Here is a 17,624-nt window from a genome sequence, read left to right on the forward strand (position 1 = left end):
CGTTTCGACGACAAATCTGCTCCAGTAGAAATGTCAGTGGCGGAGTTAGGAATCCAACGACACCTTCCATTTTCTGATCCGCCGCAACCCATCGAGAAATTGAGAGAGAAAGAAACGAAGACGGAGAGAGCTGGACGGCCAAGAGAATTTCACAGGGGAGCGGCGCTGCCTTTTCTCTGCAGAACAGGATTCTTCCTGAAGCAAAGCTTCAGGAAGTTTACATTATATATATATATATATATATATATATATATATATATATCTTATTTTAATTTTTTTTCCTTCATACTATTTCTTTTTATTTATTTATTTATTTAACACATCAATTTAATAATGTTTAACTAATTAATTGATTAATAATTTTAATTAATTAATTAATTTTATTTATTATTTTTTTCTAATTATTTTAATCATTTTAATTTTTCGGGTCTTTATAGATTGGGCTTTCACAGCTGGTCAACCGGGCCTTACCAAAGAATGTGTTTTGGCAAATTTTCGATTTCAAATGTATTTTAAACCTTTTGTGAAAATGTTTAATTTTAAGTATAAAAGGTTTTCCTTTAATTTGGGGTTCCTAAGGTCAATCTAGGTTCATTTTGAGTTTTAATATAAATCAGTTGACATGCATGCACAAATAAACTCGAATTACTATTACATCTTAAATTTCAATGTCTCTAAGCTCTACACCCTTGGAATACGCCATGGAATATGATCTTTTAGTTGGATTTCAGGGCTTCCATATCGCATCATCATCTATGTTTTTTTAGAAAGATGAATCCATACATACTTGGCACACAAATGAGATGATGTGATTTGTTATAATCAAAACAGGGATCAGACTCAAAAAGTCAATAATTTCTCCCTCTTTGATGATGACAAACACATGCACAAAATTGGGTTTAGCCTGAAATGGCTCCCCCTAAGAATATGCATAATTGAAAATTTATTCAATAAAGCAAGTATATGCAAACATGAAGACTTCAGAAAATTTAAGTTTAGCAATTATGTCCAGTGGTTCATTGTGTGTAATGTATTGAAACTTATTTGTAAAAAAATGTTCATTTAAGCACAAAATTAAATGTTATATCATTTTTCAATTTTAAGACACAAAGGCAGGGGAATTTTGCTCATAAGCCTTGTCCCCCTTTTGTCATCAAGAAAAGGGTAAAAAAAAAAAAAACATTCTTCGTATAAGAAGATCATAAAAAAAAAAAAAATTAAAGCCCTTAAGTTTTTGACTTTAAAAAAGATCTCCCCTTCGACTATTTTCATTTGATTGCAAGGGATTGATGCCAAAGTTTGTTGAAAAAGAAACTTTAAAAGCAAGAAATTCAAGCAAGTTATGTATTTCTAGTATACAGTTAAGCACAAAACAATTTATATAATAACCAGAAAAATACAATCATATGGATTCAAGAAATTTTCTATTTGATGTAAGATCATATGGTAACTCCAAAGAATATTGTGGCTAAGCAACATATTATCATTCAATATTTTCAGGAAAATCATTATACTTGAATATACATGCCACAGAGGCTCAATACAGATTTAAGCCAAAAATTTTGGGTGAGTGTAACAAGATAGAGTCTTAAATTCAAAAGCTTCCCCTTTTTATTTGAATACATGCTTAGATACAAGATGGACACTTATACTCATCAAAGATTGAATTCATTAACTGTGCCAAAGTATAAACATTCAAAAAATTTTGATTAAGCAATTTTGATCATCTAGCCAATACAATCAATCCTATAGAACACACATGCCAAACAAGTAACATCAAGTGATGCACGGTGTTCACATGCCCCAAGAAAAATCCATATCAAATAAAATTCAATAAGTACATGATATGATGTTCGAGGTGTGTAAAGCAACCTTAAGACTCAAAAATAAAAACAATGGTATGCATGTAAGTTCATAGGGGTTAAGTTTTCCAAAATCATAGAATTTGTATAATTTAGATTATTTTGGAAAAATTTTGGTAACATGCCGTTTGTAAATAGGACATTTCCCATAAAGACATGCTCCAAAACTTGGTTGTTTACAGTAGTTCACAATAATCTGCATCATGCAGATGCTATTCTGATCAAGTATTTTTTTTTTTTTAAATAGCTCAACCAGTAATGAATTCTATAGAACACACAAGCTTCAAATAATGAGCATTAAATCAAGCATTGTGTTTATGCATCCCACAAACAATCCATATCCAAATATAGTTCTATGGAAAATAGGATATGATGTTTATGGTCTTGTTCACGCTCATGCACATACAAATGCATTTTTAAGGACGAAGTTCAATCTTCATTCAGCATTCACTCATCCTTTCAAAAATATTTAGGTATGCATCATATCATAATCATTTTTTAGCACATGGTTTATACACTTTGATTATTTTGTGAAAAATCTAACAAAATTTCGGCAGCATGTCATCTATAAATGGAACATTTTCCCATCCTGCATATCACAAAAAATTTACCAGATATCCTAGGAGTTTCTACAGCATGCAATTCACAAGTCACTACATCAGCCATGCAGGTGGCATTCAATTCAGTCAACATGCACTCCTAGTATCAACTACCAGCATGCATTTCACAATACTGCATTAGCCATGCAGTTGGTGTTTTAGATAAAAGCATGCAACACCCTAAAATTGCTACCAGCATGCAAGTCACAAAGTTGTATTAGTCTAGGCATGCAATTCAAAAATTAAATCATCCATCAGAAATAAGAACCAAGCATAAATGGATAGTGGGTGTGTGTAGTGTATTTTGGTGCAATAAAAAAAATGTGTGTGTAGTGTAGTGCAGTCAAAATAAACAGAGTATAATACTTATATTATTATAGACCCAACAAAACAATAAAAATAAAATAATATATGTTTGCCGAAAATTTTAAGGTCCAGCTCCCCCTGAGATGCTGCTATTGGGCCTCTCCATTATGAGGTCCTCCACTAAATGCCCCATCGATGCCGATGCCCATATGATCCTTTCCATCCTCATCATCGTAGCTTTTCAGTTCATCAAGGGGTTTATTAATTTAATTGAAGTTTGTCTGTATGAATTCTTCCAGCTCTATATAATTGTTTTGAATGTCAATGAGTTGACACTCTGCAAAAGCTGCATACTCTCTAAAGTCCTTCTGATGGACATGTATCAGGCATCAGAGGTAGCTACAATATCCTTGAGCTCGCCCTGCGTAGAAGTGAGGCGAGCATCTGCAGACTTTCAGGATCTGGCTGTGGACTCTATGGACTCATTGAAGGAAGTGGAGAGATACATAATAGCAGCTATGATCTTGACATTAGTAGGTTGCGGAGGCTGTGGGGGGTGATCCTATGGGGCTCTTGATTGGTCTCCTACTTGTCTAGGAACTATAGGTAACCACATATTACTAGCCTGCTCGTACCCCATCTGCTTTATGGTAGTGGAGGAGAATATGTTTGTGCGCTTCCTCCTTTTAAGCAGTGAAAAATTATTCTTTGTGACCCCCAAATTTAAGAAGACCCTATTAAGTATGCCCCCATAAGGCATAATTATCTTGATGCCAATGGTCTTAATAAACATCCATATAATCATTAGGCCCACTCTTTGGTAGGATATTGTATGAGATCAGGTGGCGTACTACTTTTGCTTCTAGGGTGAAGGATCTGTATTTTGGGGTATGGTTGTGGTTTACAACTGGGATGGTCATGACTAGGTTTTCAAATGCTTCTACTGTGAACTCCTGTTCGTTAATCCAGGTCATCCCTGGGTCAGCTCTCTCGATTTCAAACATCTCTACAAGAAGCTAGACATCAAACTTAAATGGTTGTCCCAGGACTCTAGGGTGAAAACCCCTATCTTCCCGTCCTAGGTTAGTGTAGAAGAGCCTGACAAGGGTGGGATACACACCCCTAACCTGGTATGCAATAAAAGGGTACCACCCTTGGTACTTAAACATCTCCAGTACATTATTGAAATGAAGCTGCATGAATGAGATGTCCAAAACCTTACCCAAAATTGGCTCCTTTGTTTGGAAATCCCTCTCATATTTAGCTTTCTCGTTTGCGATAAACCAATTTTCCCAGGCATCGTCGGCTTCTTGAACAGATTTTCGTTTGTCAGGTCTCAGCATTATGGATTGAATAATTTTGGGGGTAGGATTTTAGTCAGAATACGAAAATGGGAAAACAATGAGTTTTCCTCTCAAATGGCCACAAAAAGTGAATAGTCGGGCGCTGAATAATTTTCAAATTCTATTTTACTATAACAATTTTATGGTGCACGACAATTGAAGAATAGTAAAAATATTTTGTAATTGGACCTTTTTTTTTTAATTATATTTTAAATTATTTGATCATTTAATTTTAATTTTAATTAAAAAATTTGTATAAAATGAATGTTTAGCATACAAAATTAGTTCTAAATAAAAATTTCTAGCAACACTTTATTAAAACAATTGAAATTATAAAATTTAATTTTTAGTTTTCACAAACAACTAAAACTCAACAATAAAAATAGAAAATTGAAAACATGAACAAACACGTTTTTATAAATTGTTTTTTTCATTGAGCAAAAATAAAAACAAAAAATAGAAAACAACAATGATGCCAAGTCGACCCTTAAAATTTTAGGTAAAATGATATTCTAACATGATATTAGAATCAGGTTGCCAAGAGATCCCGAGTTCTTGGTGAAATTATTAGATACACCGAGTGTATGCATCGAATTTAACATGATTTTGCCATTTTTATGTATTTTAACTAAAATAGGTAATTTTTTGCACACATGGTGAAATCATGTTTTTTAATCCGATGAATACACTCCGTATACTTAATAGTTTCGCGGGTGCACTCGAATATGATATCAAAGATATATATTTCCCATGAAGGATGTTTTTTATTCTTCGTTTATCTCGGTATCTGTGTCTTTTGTCTTCTAAACTTAAAATAAAAAATAACAGAATTAGTCTAGTTCCCACAAAATAACATTGATAATTAAACCCCCATAGGTGAAAGATCCATATACTTTGGGTTTACTTTACGTACGTTATTAAATATCTGTATAATTTTTATTTTATCTTCATCTTATTTTATTTCACTACCCAAACTATACTTAACTTAAAATTTACCTATTTGGAGGCGAGCTCCTAAGTTTGTAGAGCAGCCCAGAGAGAAGTTCAGCCTGTAGTATGTAAGAATTCATATTAGATTGGAGGGATCTTGATGATGATGATCTTGGAAACTAAATATGAATTCCTGCTTTTATTAATACCTAGTAAATATGTCAAGTGCATTTCATGTGATTGTATGTGAGTGATAGTTTAAAATATTTTTATAATTTTTAATAAAGTTTAAACATATTTTAAAAATAAATTAATAATATATTATCATAATATAGTTTATAAATATTAAAAAATGTGAATATTCAAATTTATTTATAAAAATTAATACTGCGTAAATTATAAACACAAGTATTGACAAGTGATCCTATTTTGAAATTATGTAAATATAGGGATATGAAAAAAAATATAAGTATGATATGATACTAACACTTTAACTAAAGTCATGAGAAATATTGACCTTTGATAATATACATTTTTATAAATAAAAAAATTAGTAAATAGATTTTTCTTCATTTCAAAATTTTGATTTGGTACCTAAACTCTTAATTATTATTTTTTGTTTATTTAACGAACAATTAATGAGTTTTTTAAATTTTAAATAAATTAAAATTTATTATTAGGACGACACTTCTAAGTCCACTATCGATAGTTATTTTTTACCTCTCACAATGAAGGACCTTTTGAATGTATGCAATATGAAAGAAAATAAAAAAAATGAGGAAATTTGCTAGAAACGGTTGACTAGACTTCTTGTGTAGTGACCCGAAGAATAATAGTATTTTAATAATAAAGAGGGAGGAAAACGGAAACAGGACCTCGTCGACGAGGGCGAACTTCGTCGATGAAAAAATACCGAGAGGAGAATTTGGGCTACTCTGAATTTCGTCGACGAAGGGTAAGGTTCGTCGACGAATTTCCTTAAGGACTTGTCGACGAGATGACGTGGCTCATCGACGAATCCCGCAGTATAAATAGCCCTAAAATCATTTTAATCACAGAAAATCGGCCGCAAACCCTCTCCTCTCTCTCTCCTACGACCTCTCCCTCTTCTTTCTTCGATTCTGGCCCCGTTAGTCGCCGGATCGACGATCTGAGGCTACCATGACATTCCTGGCGGAGTTCTCTTCAAGTTAGCCAAAGCGGATCGTTGGTGAAATGAAGTTAGAATTCATCCCAAATCTAGGGTAAGGTCTTTTATTCAGTTTTTGGCCTTCTGACAGTTGTAGGAAATGATGTAGGCCAAGAAATATTGGTATTCTATTCTGACAAATCTGATTTTCAGGGTGTTGAGTGGAGAACCCTGCGGGTGTAGGACCCATCTTAGTAGGAGATTTTAGCAAGAATCAGGTAAGGGAAATATGTTTTGTTAGATAGTTTTAAAATGATTTCCAATATAAAATGTATATTTTTGCCGGTTTATTATTCACAGCAGGACATTATAGAGATTATTAATTATGAATACTATGTATTAAATCACTGTGTGGCTAGAGAATATAAATACAGTACACAAGTATGTCTTACAGTATTTTCAGGATATGATTTACAGAATATACAGCCAGTGGTTATGTTTTATAGTAATTACAGAATACCATGTTTATACAGTTTATAGTACCATGATTATACAGTTTTCAGTACTATGACTTACAAATTACAGCTCAGTTCAGAAATACAGATGATACAGTTAGAGTTTATTTCATTGTCATGGTTTATACAGTTATTACAGAATCATGGTAAAACAGCTAGTTGTATATAGAAATATATCATATAGTATCAGACTCTGTTGGACCATACAGTTACAGAGTACGGTACCGTAGCTACATACAGTTTACAGAGTGCAACCACCTATTCAGATAATATGTGGTAGTGGGTCGATCGTATAGTGCCCTAGACGTGGACAGGCTCCCCATCAGATATGGGTTGAGGAGGGCAGATCAGACCGAGGGAGTATAGTGGTTTGCCTTGATCGTCCAGCTAGGGTAGATCCTACCTACGGGCTGCACAACCCTGTCATGAGGGGTTAAATCATGACACATAGTTATCCACATGGAAAGTTTTCAGTTATTATTATGTATATACAGATTTACAGAGACAGAGAATATACTTATGTACATTAGAAGTATTTTAAATAGTAATCTAAAACATTGGTATGTTAAGCAACATGGAAATGATGGTGGTTTCTATTACTTGTACTGTATTTACAGATCCAGTTATACATGATTTTATAGAAACAAATTTTTATAATATTGTAACTCATCTGCCACACAGTAGCAATAACATATTTCATCTTACTGAGCGTTGGCTCATCCCAATTACTTTAACATTTTTCAGGTGATTCAGGTAGGCGAGCAGATCAGGCTCGCAGATAGAGGGGTCACAGTACTGCCCTGTCAGTAAAGAGTGAGTATATTTTTGGGAATATTTTTGTATAGCCGTCACCAATTGAGGATATTTTGGGAACAATCATATATGTAAATTTTGGGAAACTTGTTAGCACTCTGGTATTGTATATAATTATATATGAATATGTTTATTTGATTTCTGCTTCTCATTGCTTAGGTTGATGATTGGGTTTAATCTAGTATGGTATCAGGGCATGTTAAATGTTATAGTATAAAAAATAAAAAAAAAAACCCATTTAAATAGCAGGTCGTTACACCTTGGGCAGTTGATCAGCCCTCTCTAAAACCAGCTATTGGACAAAGATCACGGTCCGTCAGCCACCCCCTTATGGCACTCGACTAGGTTTCTCCTAAACTTGATTTTTATGGTTTTTCTTCATGCGATTAGCAGGAGATCTTAGGCCAACCATGTATCCCCTCAATTCCACATGTCAACCTCCGACATTGGCAGTTAAGGGTTGGAGATTATTGGTGGTTATTTTCAAATTTGAATTTTGAAATTCGAACTTGAAATGGTTTTCCTTCCACTTTCAAGAGTTCTATAAAAGGACCCCTTGGGGTAGAGTTTAGGGTGGATTGAAGTGGGGGCCAAGTAAGGATGGTTTGTAAGAATAAGAGGTTTGCAAGAAGGGAATCACCAAGAGAATAAGAGAAGGGCATTTTAAATCCTTTCATTGTTGTAGGGGTATTTAGGAGAGTGATTTGTTCATTGAGTGGCATTCGCTTGTCAATAAAAGGGATAACATTTAGAGGTTAGTACCCTTCTCTTCTTCTAATATCATCTTCTTACATTTTCCATGCGTGATTTTCCATGATCCTTAGAAGAATATTATAGGATTCACATGCATTCTCTTCCATTTCTTCTAGATTTCTATGATATCTTATACATTGTTCTATAGTGCTTCTTTTCTTCTTCAACATGTGTTTAGGTATGCATGGGAAAAGTGCCAAAAATGGCACAAAATTGAGTTCAGGTAGTCGACCTAGTCTATGGTGATTTGAAAGAGTAGTCGTTAGGGCTACACATGGTCGGCTAACGTTCTAAAAGTTTAGTAAGCGGTTGACCACTATATCTCGAGAGGTGCAAATTATGTACCTTTTTCCACTTTTCTATGAAATTTCTCCTTGTTTTTGTTCTTAGACTTTCCTAAGTGTAAATTAATGTATCTTAAGATGAGATTGGAAGGGTTTTTTGTGATTTTTTTTCCATAAGAAGTTAAATTTTCATGATATTAAACAAGATCACTCATGTTTTCTTCAAAGCTTTCAAAGGTTTCTTAAAGGTTTTTTTTTTTTTTTTTCCCCATAAAACCTTAGAGTCAAACATCAATAATGAGACTTTTGGGTATTCTCCAAGCCTTTAACAGAGATTTCAAGTCAGATTTGTGGTTCTCCTTCCTCGAGTCAACAAATTGACCATCTGGTCGACCGAGCTAAATTTGTATTGCAACTACCCGGTCGACCGAGGGTCCTCGAGAGAAATCCCAACTGTCTGGTCGACCGAACCATTCAGTTCAAAATGGCCTGGTCGACTGAATCTCGGTGAAATGGAAAATTGCCCTTTGGACAGGCACTTTCGGTCGACCGAGTCTTCAATTCAAAAGTGTCATAGTCGACCGAACCATATGAACTTTGGTCGATCGAAATGGTTCTGGTCGACCGGACCTCTCGGGTTGCCCTGATTTTTACTCCTGTTAAACATTTTTAAACAGGGTTAAAATATTTGAAATGTCATTAAACTTTCCTAATAATTCCTAATGGGTTCCCAACGGTCATAATTCATAGGGAGTCTATATATACCCCTTCATTTGGGAAAATTAGGAACTGGATTAGCAAACTAAAATCCAAAATTTTCTCTCAAGCAAAATATATCCTACTGCTCATACTCTTTCTAAAATCACTCAAACTTACCTCATTCATTTCTCTATATCATTTGTAAGTGTATTGAGTGTTAGTATTTAGAGGTTTGCTCTCTCATTTGTTGAGTATTTGAATCGATTTTTTACGAGAGCAAAACCTAAGTATTCTTAGGAGGCTTTGCTAATAAGCCTACCCTAAGAAGACTTGTATTGAACTTTCGAGTGTTGCATTCTCGTTGCAATAACTTTGGAAGTTTGTATTTGTTTTTGGCTTACAAAAATATTTTCAAACTTACTCAAATATCTTGTGGAATCTGTATTGATATATTTGTGAAAATATATTTGTGTTTGTTTCATTAATCTTTGTGGCAACATTTATTCAAGTATATATCATTTCTGAATACAAAGATTGCATAGCTTTTGCAAACCAAGCATATACACTATATTCGTGATTGAGACATCCTATTGATTGACATACTTGAAACTTGCTTGATATTATGTGTGAACACATTTGATTGAATATTTTGAGATACACAGATTGTTATTGACACTCTCACGTACTCACTACACTGATAGAAAATATATTTGAGAGTTGAACTATTTAGACCACACTGAGCTTACATATTAAATCATTTGTGGTGTTTGTGATTGAATGCATTTGAGTATAAATGTGCTTTACATGAAAGCACTTTTCTATTGTATTATTTAATTGTAAATCTGAGTGATTCTGGGCGTGGCCTCAGGGGCGGTAATCCAGCCTGGTAAGGATTGTTATAAAGGTTGAGGTCAGCCTTGTACTAATTGACCTGGTTTGTATAGGTGCCGCTCCACTCGGTTAAGTGAGCAAGTGATAGTGGCAATCCTTGTGCTTTTTAGTCAAGGTGGGGACGTAGGCAATTGGCTGAACCTCGATAACATTTCTGTGTGTCACTTTTACTTTACTGCTTTCTGGTGCATGTGGTTTTGATTAACATTGCTTTACTTAATTTCTGGCATATTTACTTTACTTGCACTAGATTGTCCTTAAGGTTGTGAATATACTAGTGTTAGGTGATTGACCTAGAGTTTAAATTTAAAAATACCAATTCACCCCTCCTCTTGGGATCACGATAAAGCTAACAAATATAATCTTTGCAACTAAATCTTAGTTGGTTTCAACAAATGCAATTCTTGTATTCAATTTTTCCCTAGGCAGCATCTTGCTTGCCAAACCTGTGCAATCTCACATGCTCAAATTTTTCCTAAGCCTTTTTTTTTTTTTTTATTACATAAGAACTTCAGCCACCAACGAGCCCTTCAAGCCCCCTGGTGCAGTACCAAACCTACGAATCAGCATCCTCCACCCTCAGGTCTCACTGATCAGGGTAAAGTCTGAAATGTAGACACGGCTTCCGTGCATTAGTTGGACGTTCGGCCAACCCGACCCCCAAGACACATCTCCATTAACATCCACGGTCCCCGCTGGCTCACAAAGAACTCTCACCATCCACGGTCCCCGAGCTTTTTTAGATATTAGTTAGGCAGTATTCATTCCTTGATTTGTAGCCAATCAAAACCTTCTTGGTGCCAAGTAGCCGATATCAATCTTTGGTGTAAGATTCTTAGGAGGGGTATAAAGACTGAACAAACAAGGGAGCTACTGCAAAATCAAAGAAATGCTCTCCTAAGTGTTGTGTGGTACCACCTGTTACCCCTAGGGAAGGACCTACGTCTTCCAACACACAAAAAGTAATGATGTTAAATTAGAGGGCTAGATAAAATTTCCTTGAGACAAATATCATATGTATCACCCCTTCATCTTTGAGGAGTAGTTCAAATGAATTGATAGAAATTTTAAGTAGGTGACGAAAAAGATGTGTTAGCATATTGGGTGGGGACCTCAAACCAATTCTTTATCAATGAGGTAGTGGTAACTTTGCTACTTAAAAAATTCAAAGTCCCCTAGCATGAAACATATAATAGGAGTGGTAACTTGGTAGTCATAGTATCATAACCTAAAGCCACGATCTAGGGGAGAGTAGAGTAAAGAGGCCTTAGAGAGACCCCAAGGAGAGAGACTTAACCAATACACACCTTATGCCAACCATGTATTGTTAGCTTTTGTAGGTTTCATCCCATTTTGATAATGACAAAGCAAGGCATTTAATTGTATTACTAAGTATGTTTACAAGGATTAAGGTATTAAGTACAATAATAGATGCAAATTGGAAAGTCATGAAGCGTACAAGACGATACCATTTGGCTATGAACATGGAGCATATAAAGACCAAGCTTGAATACGATGGCTATGACTATGGAACACATGAAGTACAAGCTTGAATAATTTAAAGAAGTTACTTCATGTAGTTTGCAAATAGGACTTATGTAAGTACACTTTCATTGATTATGTATAGAAACTCATAGGTGACCTTAGTTGGACCTTAGGCACTCTATATTCCATTGAAAATCAATTTTTAGATGTGCAAAAACTACTTCAAGGTGTTGAAAATCATTTTACAAATATGCAAAGTGTTCAAATCATTTTCAGAAAGAAAAATCCAAAAACAAGTTTTTCAAAATCCTTAATGTTTCTTCTGCCGCATTGATGAACAATTTTTTCAATCAATCACTTCTCATCTTAAAAAGTGTTCAACATGAAAGTTATTTAACTTTCTTTTGATACCAAAAACGTCTAATTTGGAGTTGTATAGAAAAAGTTATGCCCAAAATACTAAAAGGTGTCCGCAGCTAAAAACTCAAAATCTAGCCGACCGGACCTTCACTCCGGTGGACCGAAACTCTCGGATTTGACATTTGATCGACCGAATCTATGCCCCAGTTGACCGAACCTCTCGGGAAAAGCGACGTAATGGTCGAAAAAAGGCTAGTTTTCAAAATAAACAAATATTTTCAACCCCCAATGGTCATAAAACGGCTAGTATGCCATTTTGGTTATAAATACAAGGTTTTTAACTTTTTTTATTAAGAGAAGGAAAGATATGTACATCCATTACCAACATCCAAAGTTTTTTAGCCTTATTTGAAAAATCTTTTCAAGCACTTTGCAAATTCCTTGTTTATCTTTCAAGTGCTCACCTTCTAGATACTCCTTAAGCTTCATTCATAATTTTTGAGCTTGTATTAGATATTGTTTTTCCTTTGTACTCATCAGCTCGTCAAGGAGCATTCTTTGTACAAAAATCATTTGTATCTTCATTCTACTTTCACGGTTCGGGTTTGAATCGTGCCAAGCAATGGGATATTGTTTGGAGAGGTATCTCTTCCTACAAGGAGGGATTGTATGGGTATCTCCACCCAAGTTAAGGAGGGATTGTATGGGTATCTCTGCTCGTGTGAAGGAGGGATTGTAAGGGTATCTCCACCCGAGTGAAGAAGGATTGTAGAGGCAGATTCGCCTTGTTGAAAGGAGCAGATAGTGGAAATCTTCAAGTGATTTTCTTGAGGTAAGGATGTACGCGGGTTTAGCCGAATCTTGTAAACTCCAAATTTTATTCTCTCTTCACTAATCTCTTTAATTTGAGCATATTTATATTTGTTTATATCTGTTGTGAACATTAATTGCATTTGCGTATTTAAAACACTTGCTCAAATTATGGCTAAAATTGTTAAGCATTTGCATTAATTTTTTTTAAATACCCAATTCACCCTCTCCCTTCTCTCTTGGGACTACACCATTTCTAACAATTGGTAACCGTAGGGAAGGACCTATGTCTACCAGCACACAACAAGTAATGATGTTAAATGAGAGAGCAAGATAAAATTTCCTTGAGACCAATATCATATGGATCGCTCCTTCATCTTTGAGGAGTAGTTCAAGTGGATTGATAGAAATTTTAAGTAGGTGACAAAAAAGTTGGGTTGGCAAATTGGGTGGGGACCTCAAACCAATTCTTTATCAATGAGATAGTGGTAGCTTTGCTACTTAACAAATCCAAGGTCCCTTTGTGTGAAATATATAATAGAAGTGGTAACTTGGTAGTCATGGTGTCATAACCTAAAGCCACGATCTAGGGGAGAGTAGGGTGAAGACGCCTTGCAGAGACCCCAAGGAGATAGATTCAACCAATACACACCTTATGCCAACCATGTATATGGCCAAGTCCTTACAAAGATCCAAGTGAAAGATTTCTTTTGAAAACTTCTTATTTGAAGGAATCAAAGTTTTGCTGCTTTGGTCAGAAGATATTCTTACTAGGTACCAAAGCAGTTATTATTCTTGTGTTCAAGCACTAAACGAAAAAAAAACACACATGCAAGCACACCCAGGTGCATATACACATACAAAATTATCTATAAGTATAGTTAATCAGTCCTTAACTTTTTTTACTCTTCAAATAAGTTTATAATATTAGATCAAACCATTTCTATCACTATCTTTTAATACCTGTTTGACTCTTAAAATCATAATAACTATAAATTTTAAAAGTATTTGATAAATAATACGCAAAGGAACAAAAAAGGTTATTATATATATATACACGCTAACATCGTTAGTTTGACAATCACCTATAATATATTCAATCATACTAAAATCATCAACTTGACAATTAGATTTACTTAATGGGTCTGACCAACTCAATGATTTACCCAATTTATCACTAATAAAATAATTTTTTGACTATTTATTTGCTAAGGCAATGAACAAAGAAAATATAACAAAAAAGAAATGAATTTTTCTTTTTTGTAGATTTATCCCTCAAAAAATGGAAATAAAATGAATCGAAGGAAACATTCTCAACAAAATTGAGTAATAATTACATATCTTTCAATTACTTTTTCAGAAATATTGCATTTACCTTCTAAATGTCACTATTTTATTTACTCAATATTTTATAGACATTAGACTATATATATATATATATATATATGGTGCAACTATTTAAAGTAATGGATAAGAAAAAATATAATGTTTGTTGAATAAATATAGCATGCACTAGTCTTATTTCTTTCATTTAATTAAACATCAAACTCCTTAACGGTTTATTTCTTTGACGTGGCTTTTCTTTTTCTTTTTTTATTACGTTGGGTTCCTCTCATCCCTATCACCACCAGTGAACACTCTCCTTCGGGGCACACAACCTGGCACACAGTCTAGGGAGACCGGCAAAAGAGACTAATCTCACGTCTGCATGCACGGCGCCCTCCACACGTATAAGAATAAATTGCGCTAGTTTTTTTTTTTTTTTTGATCTCCTGTCTCTTTGCCTCCTTTTTCTTCCTAATAAACTCAGCCTAATATTCAAACATGCGGTTGGTAGGCAGTTTGGGCAGATAACGACACTTTGATATTTTACCAATCTCACATAAAAGAGCCAATGATTTTTTTTCGCGAGGTTCAACTTTGACTTGATTCTGTCCACGTATGGACGCAGAGAGTCAAACAAAGGTAGGTACAAAAAGCTACGACAAACTGAGAAATATTACCAACCCTCCCGAACTTTGGATGTCCTCGCCTTAACGCCATCTATTTCTAGCCAACCCTATGGTTGGTTAAGTTCATACTCATACAATATTTCCCATTGTATATATATGGCCGGTCAAGTTTTAATGGGCACTGTCACAAAATATTTAAATATGAAAGGTATTGACTTGTCTTTGTAAAATAAAAGGTCTATATTTTTTAATATAAAATTTTTAAAAGTTTCATGAGTTCCTAAATACTTAATTCCTAAGACATCTACACTCCTTTCATTATTTTATCGTCATATTTAGAGAAGTAAAATAAGTATGTAAATCATATTTTTGGAAATCTATGAGATTTATAAAATTACAGAGAGACTTGAATTTTTTTTTGGTTCTCAATCTCATGAGAAGGTAATGTCTTTTTTTCAAAAAATTATGATAATATAATAAGAATAGAATGGAATCAGACAAAATTAAATCAAATTTATCACAAACCAAACATGACATTAAACAGGTAAAACTCAAATATAAGAACCGTGTTCGATTTATCACCCTCTAAAGTAAATATATACTGTTACAAATAATTATGCTTGCAATTATAAGCAGTTGGAGTGATTGATCAATTCCGCAGTATGTTGTTTCTGATTGAGCAATTCCAACAAACCCTTTGGAAATTATTGTGTGTGACATGAATTTAAATTCATGAGTTTTGAGGTGAGGTTGGCCAAGTACGATTAAAATAGGTCACAGCAGGGTCAAATATCTCCAACTTAGAAAGTAACTATTGATTCAAAGGGGAGGGTACTGGTGGCCCATCGCTTTTCAAGCAATTGTCTTGGTTTTCAATATCAGTTGTTTCCTGAATCAGTCCAAGCTCATTTTCTAAGTATGCTAACCACCACCAACTTGCAACCTCATTTTTGTCTTCTTCCACTGCGAAGCACTCGTGCAGTTCATGGTCAGTGTCTGCTGGATTAGAGCCTGCATCAATCATGTCCCAGAAAAAGTCCATGTTAGGCTCATCAAATGGACTTTCAGTCACTTCCCCAGGCAAACAATCTTGGTTATTAATCACATTTTCTGCTTTCACATTCAGTTCAAGCCATGACGATGATCCAGCTGATTTAAAGTCCTGAGAGTCTTGAAGCCCAGTACTAGCAGAACTGCTCGAAATCGATGATGAACAGGAATTGGATGGAGATGAATTCATTGGCAATTTATGCTCATAAGTAACAGCGGGATGTCTGGAGGATTGAAGATTTGATGTCAAACGTTTCTTCAAATGCGTATTCCAGTAATTTTTTATTTCATTGTCGGTTCTCCCAGGCAACTGTGCAGCTATTTTCGACCATCTGTACGTTTATTTAAGTTGGTCAATGGAAAAACAAACTCTGATATATATATATGTATATATATTACATAAATCATAAATTTTTGTGGGGATTATGTGAAAGTACTTGTTTCCCAGGGAGTAGTGCAAGTTGATAATGGTGTCTGCTTCTTCTGGGGTGAAATTGCCCCGCTTGATATCGGGACGAAGGTAGTTAATCCATCTCAGACGACAGCTCTTACCACACCGCAGCAAACCTGCATGATCAGTTGCAGCATATACATACAAATTAATTAAGCTGTTATATTTTACTCCTTGAATAATAAGAAGCGGGCAGAACAATGGATACATGGGAATTAATAAGTGAAAGTTTAGTAATTTGATGAATGCATAATGGGAAATGCAATTTAGAGAGAGAGAGAGAGAGAGAGAGACCTGCTTGCTTGGGGAGAGCGCGCCAGTTGGGATGTCCATGCTTCTGAATGAAAGATATGAGCCTCAAGTCCTCAGCTTGGGTCCAGGGGCCCTTCTTCACCCGAGCTTTGTCACAACATGGGGCACGCCCTCGACCCATTCCTTTTCCGAGAGAGAGAGAGAGAGAGAGAGAGAGATTTTACTGCAAAGAATGACACCTCCGCATGCGCGCTAACAGAGCTTGGAACGAGGCTGCTTATATATTCAACGCTGCAGACCTATGATGTATCCCCCACTCCCACCAAACCACATTTATATATAATGTGAATATTGCATATATATTATGTCATAATAGGTATGCAGAACCCTATGAGGTGGTTGAAATTTTCAATATCCATGCTACACATTTTCATCTGGCCATGACTAGGTATGTATTGAATTTTTAATGAATACTAGGAAAGATCTTGCACTACGTCGGAGATGATTCGATCAAAATCTATTTTATTATATATATGAATTAGATAACCGTTAGATGCTACATTTTAAAATTTTAAAAATTTGTGACTTTTTTTCTTAGTTAGCAGAACTAATGGAGACTAAAACATATTTATTAATTTACCTGAAATATATATTTGTCCTTAAAAAGTACTTAATATTATAACAACAATATTGCAACAGCAAGTGATGAGGAGCAAATGTAGAAACTCAGAATATATAAATGCATAATCTCAAACTTTAGTTAAATAGAAATTGCCAATTGTCCAATATAATTATATCAATTTAAATTTTGTTTGATTAACTAGAAAATAGTAAATATATATATATATATATTATATTAATCTGCAATTTATTATACACATAATAGCTGACATTATTAATTGCAAATAAAAACGATGAATTATATTACATAGAAAACATTAACCAAAAATGTCAATTAAATTAATAATTTTGTTAACATAAATTAATAATCACATATTAATTTGTTAATATATGAACTACAGGTTGAAATATGATAATAATATAGACTCATGCATAATTATATCATAAAAGTATTATTTCATTAATAGAAAAGAATGAAAATTTGTATTCATTAATTAGTTAAATTATTGTAAGCATAAA

The 17,624-nt window shown here is 34.3% G+C and overlaps 1 protein-coding gene across 1 annotated transcript; it reads right to left on the reverse strand.

Annotated features, from left to right (window-relative positions):
• Positions 1-15,276: 15,276 nt before the first annotated feature.
• LOC131162450 (transcription factor MYB58-like) lies at positions 15,277-16,763 on the reverse strand. The gene is made up of 3 exons (XM_058118932.1): positions 16,527-16,763; positions 16,219-16,348; positions 15,277-16,113 (listed from the first exon to the last, which is right to left on the reverse strand). The coding sequence occupies exons 1-3, from the start codon at positions 16,663-16,665 to the stop codon at positions 15,543-15,545; spliced, it is 840 nt and encodes a 279-aa protein (XP_057974915.1). The 5' UTR covers positions 16,666-16,763; the 3' UTR covers positions 15,277-15,542.
• Positions 16,764-17,624: the final 861 nt, after the last annotated feature.

Source organism: Malania oleifera, chromosome 8 (genome assembly GCF_029873635.1).
Source record: "Malania oleifera isolate guangnan ecotype guangnan chromosome 8, ASM2987363v1, whole genome shotgun sequence".
Lineage (NCBI taxonomy): Eukaryota > Viridiplantae > Streptophyta > Magnoliopsida > Santalales > Ximeniaceae > Malania > Malania oleifera.

What these genes read in the sequence shown, in the direction of transcription:
- LOC131162450 (XM_058118932.1), bottom strand. Translation starts at nt 16,665, where the DNA reads ATGGGTCGAGGGCGTGCCCCATGTTGTGACAAAGCTCGGGTGAAGAAG. An exon ending in CGCTCTCCCCAAGCAAGCAG is followed by an intron (nt 16,349 to 16,526) that starts GTCTCTCTCTCT and finishes CTGATCATGCAG; the next exon opens with GTTTGCTGCGGTGTGGTAAG. An exon ending in CACTACTCCCTGGGAAACAA is followed by an intron (nt 16,114 to 16,218) that starts GTACTTTCACAT and finishes ATAAACGTACAG; the next exon opens with ATGGTCGAAAATAGCTGCAC.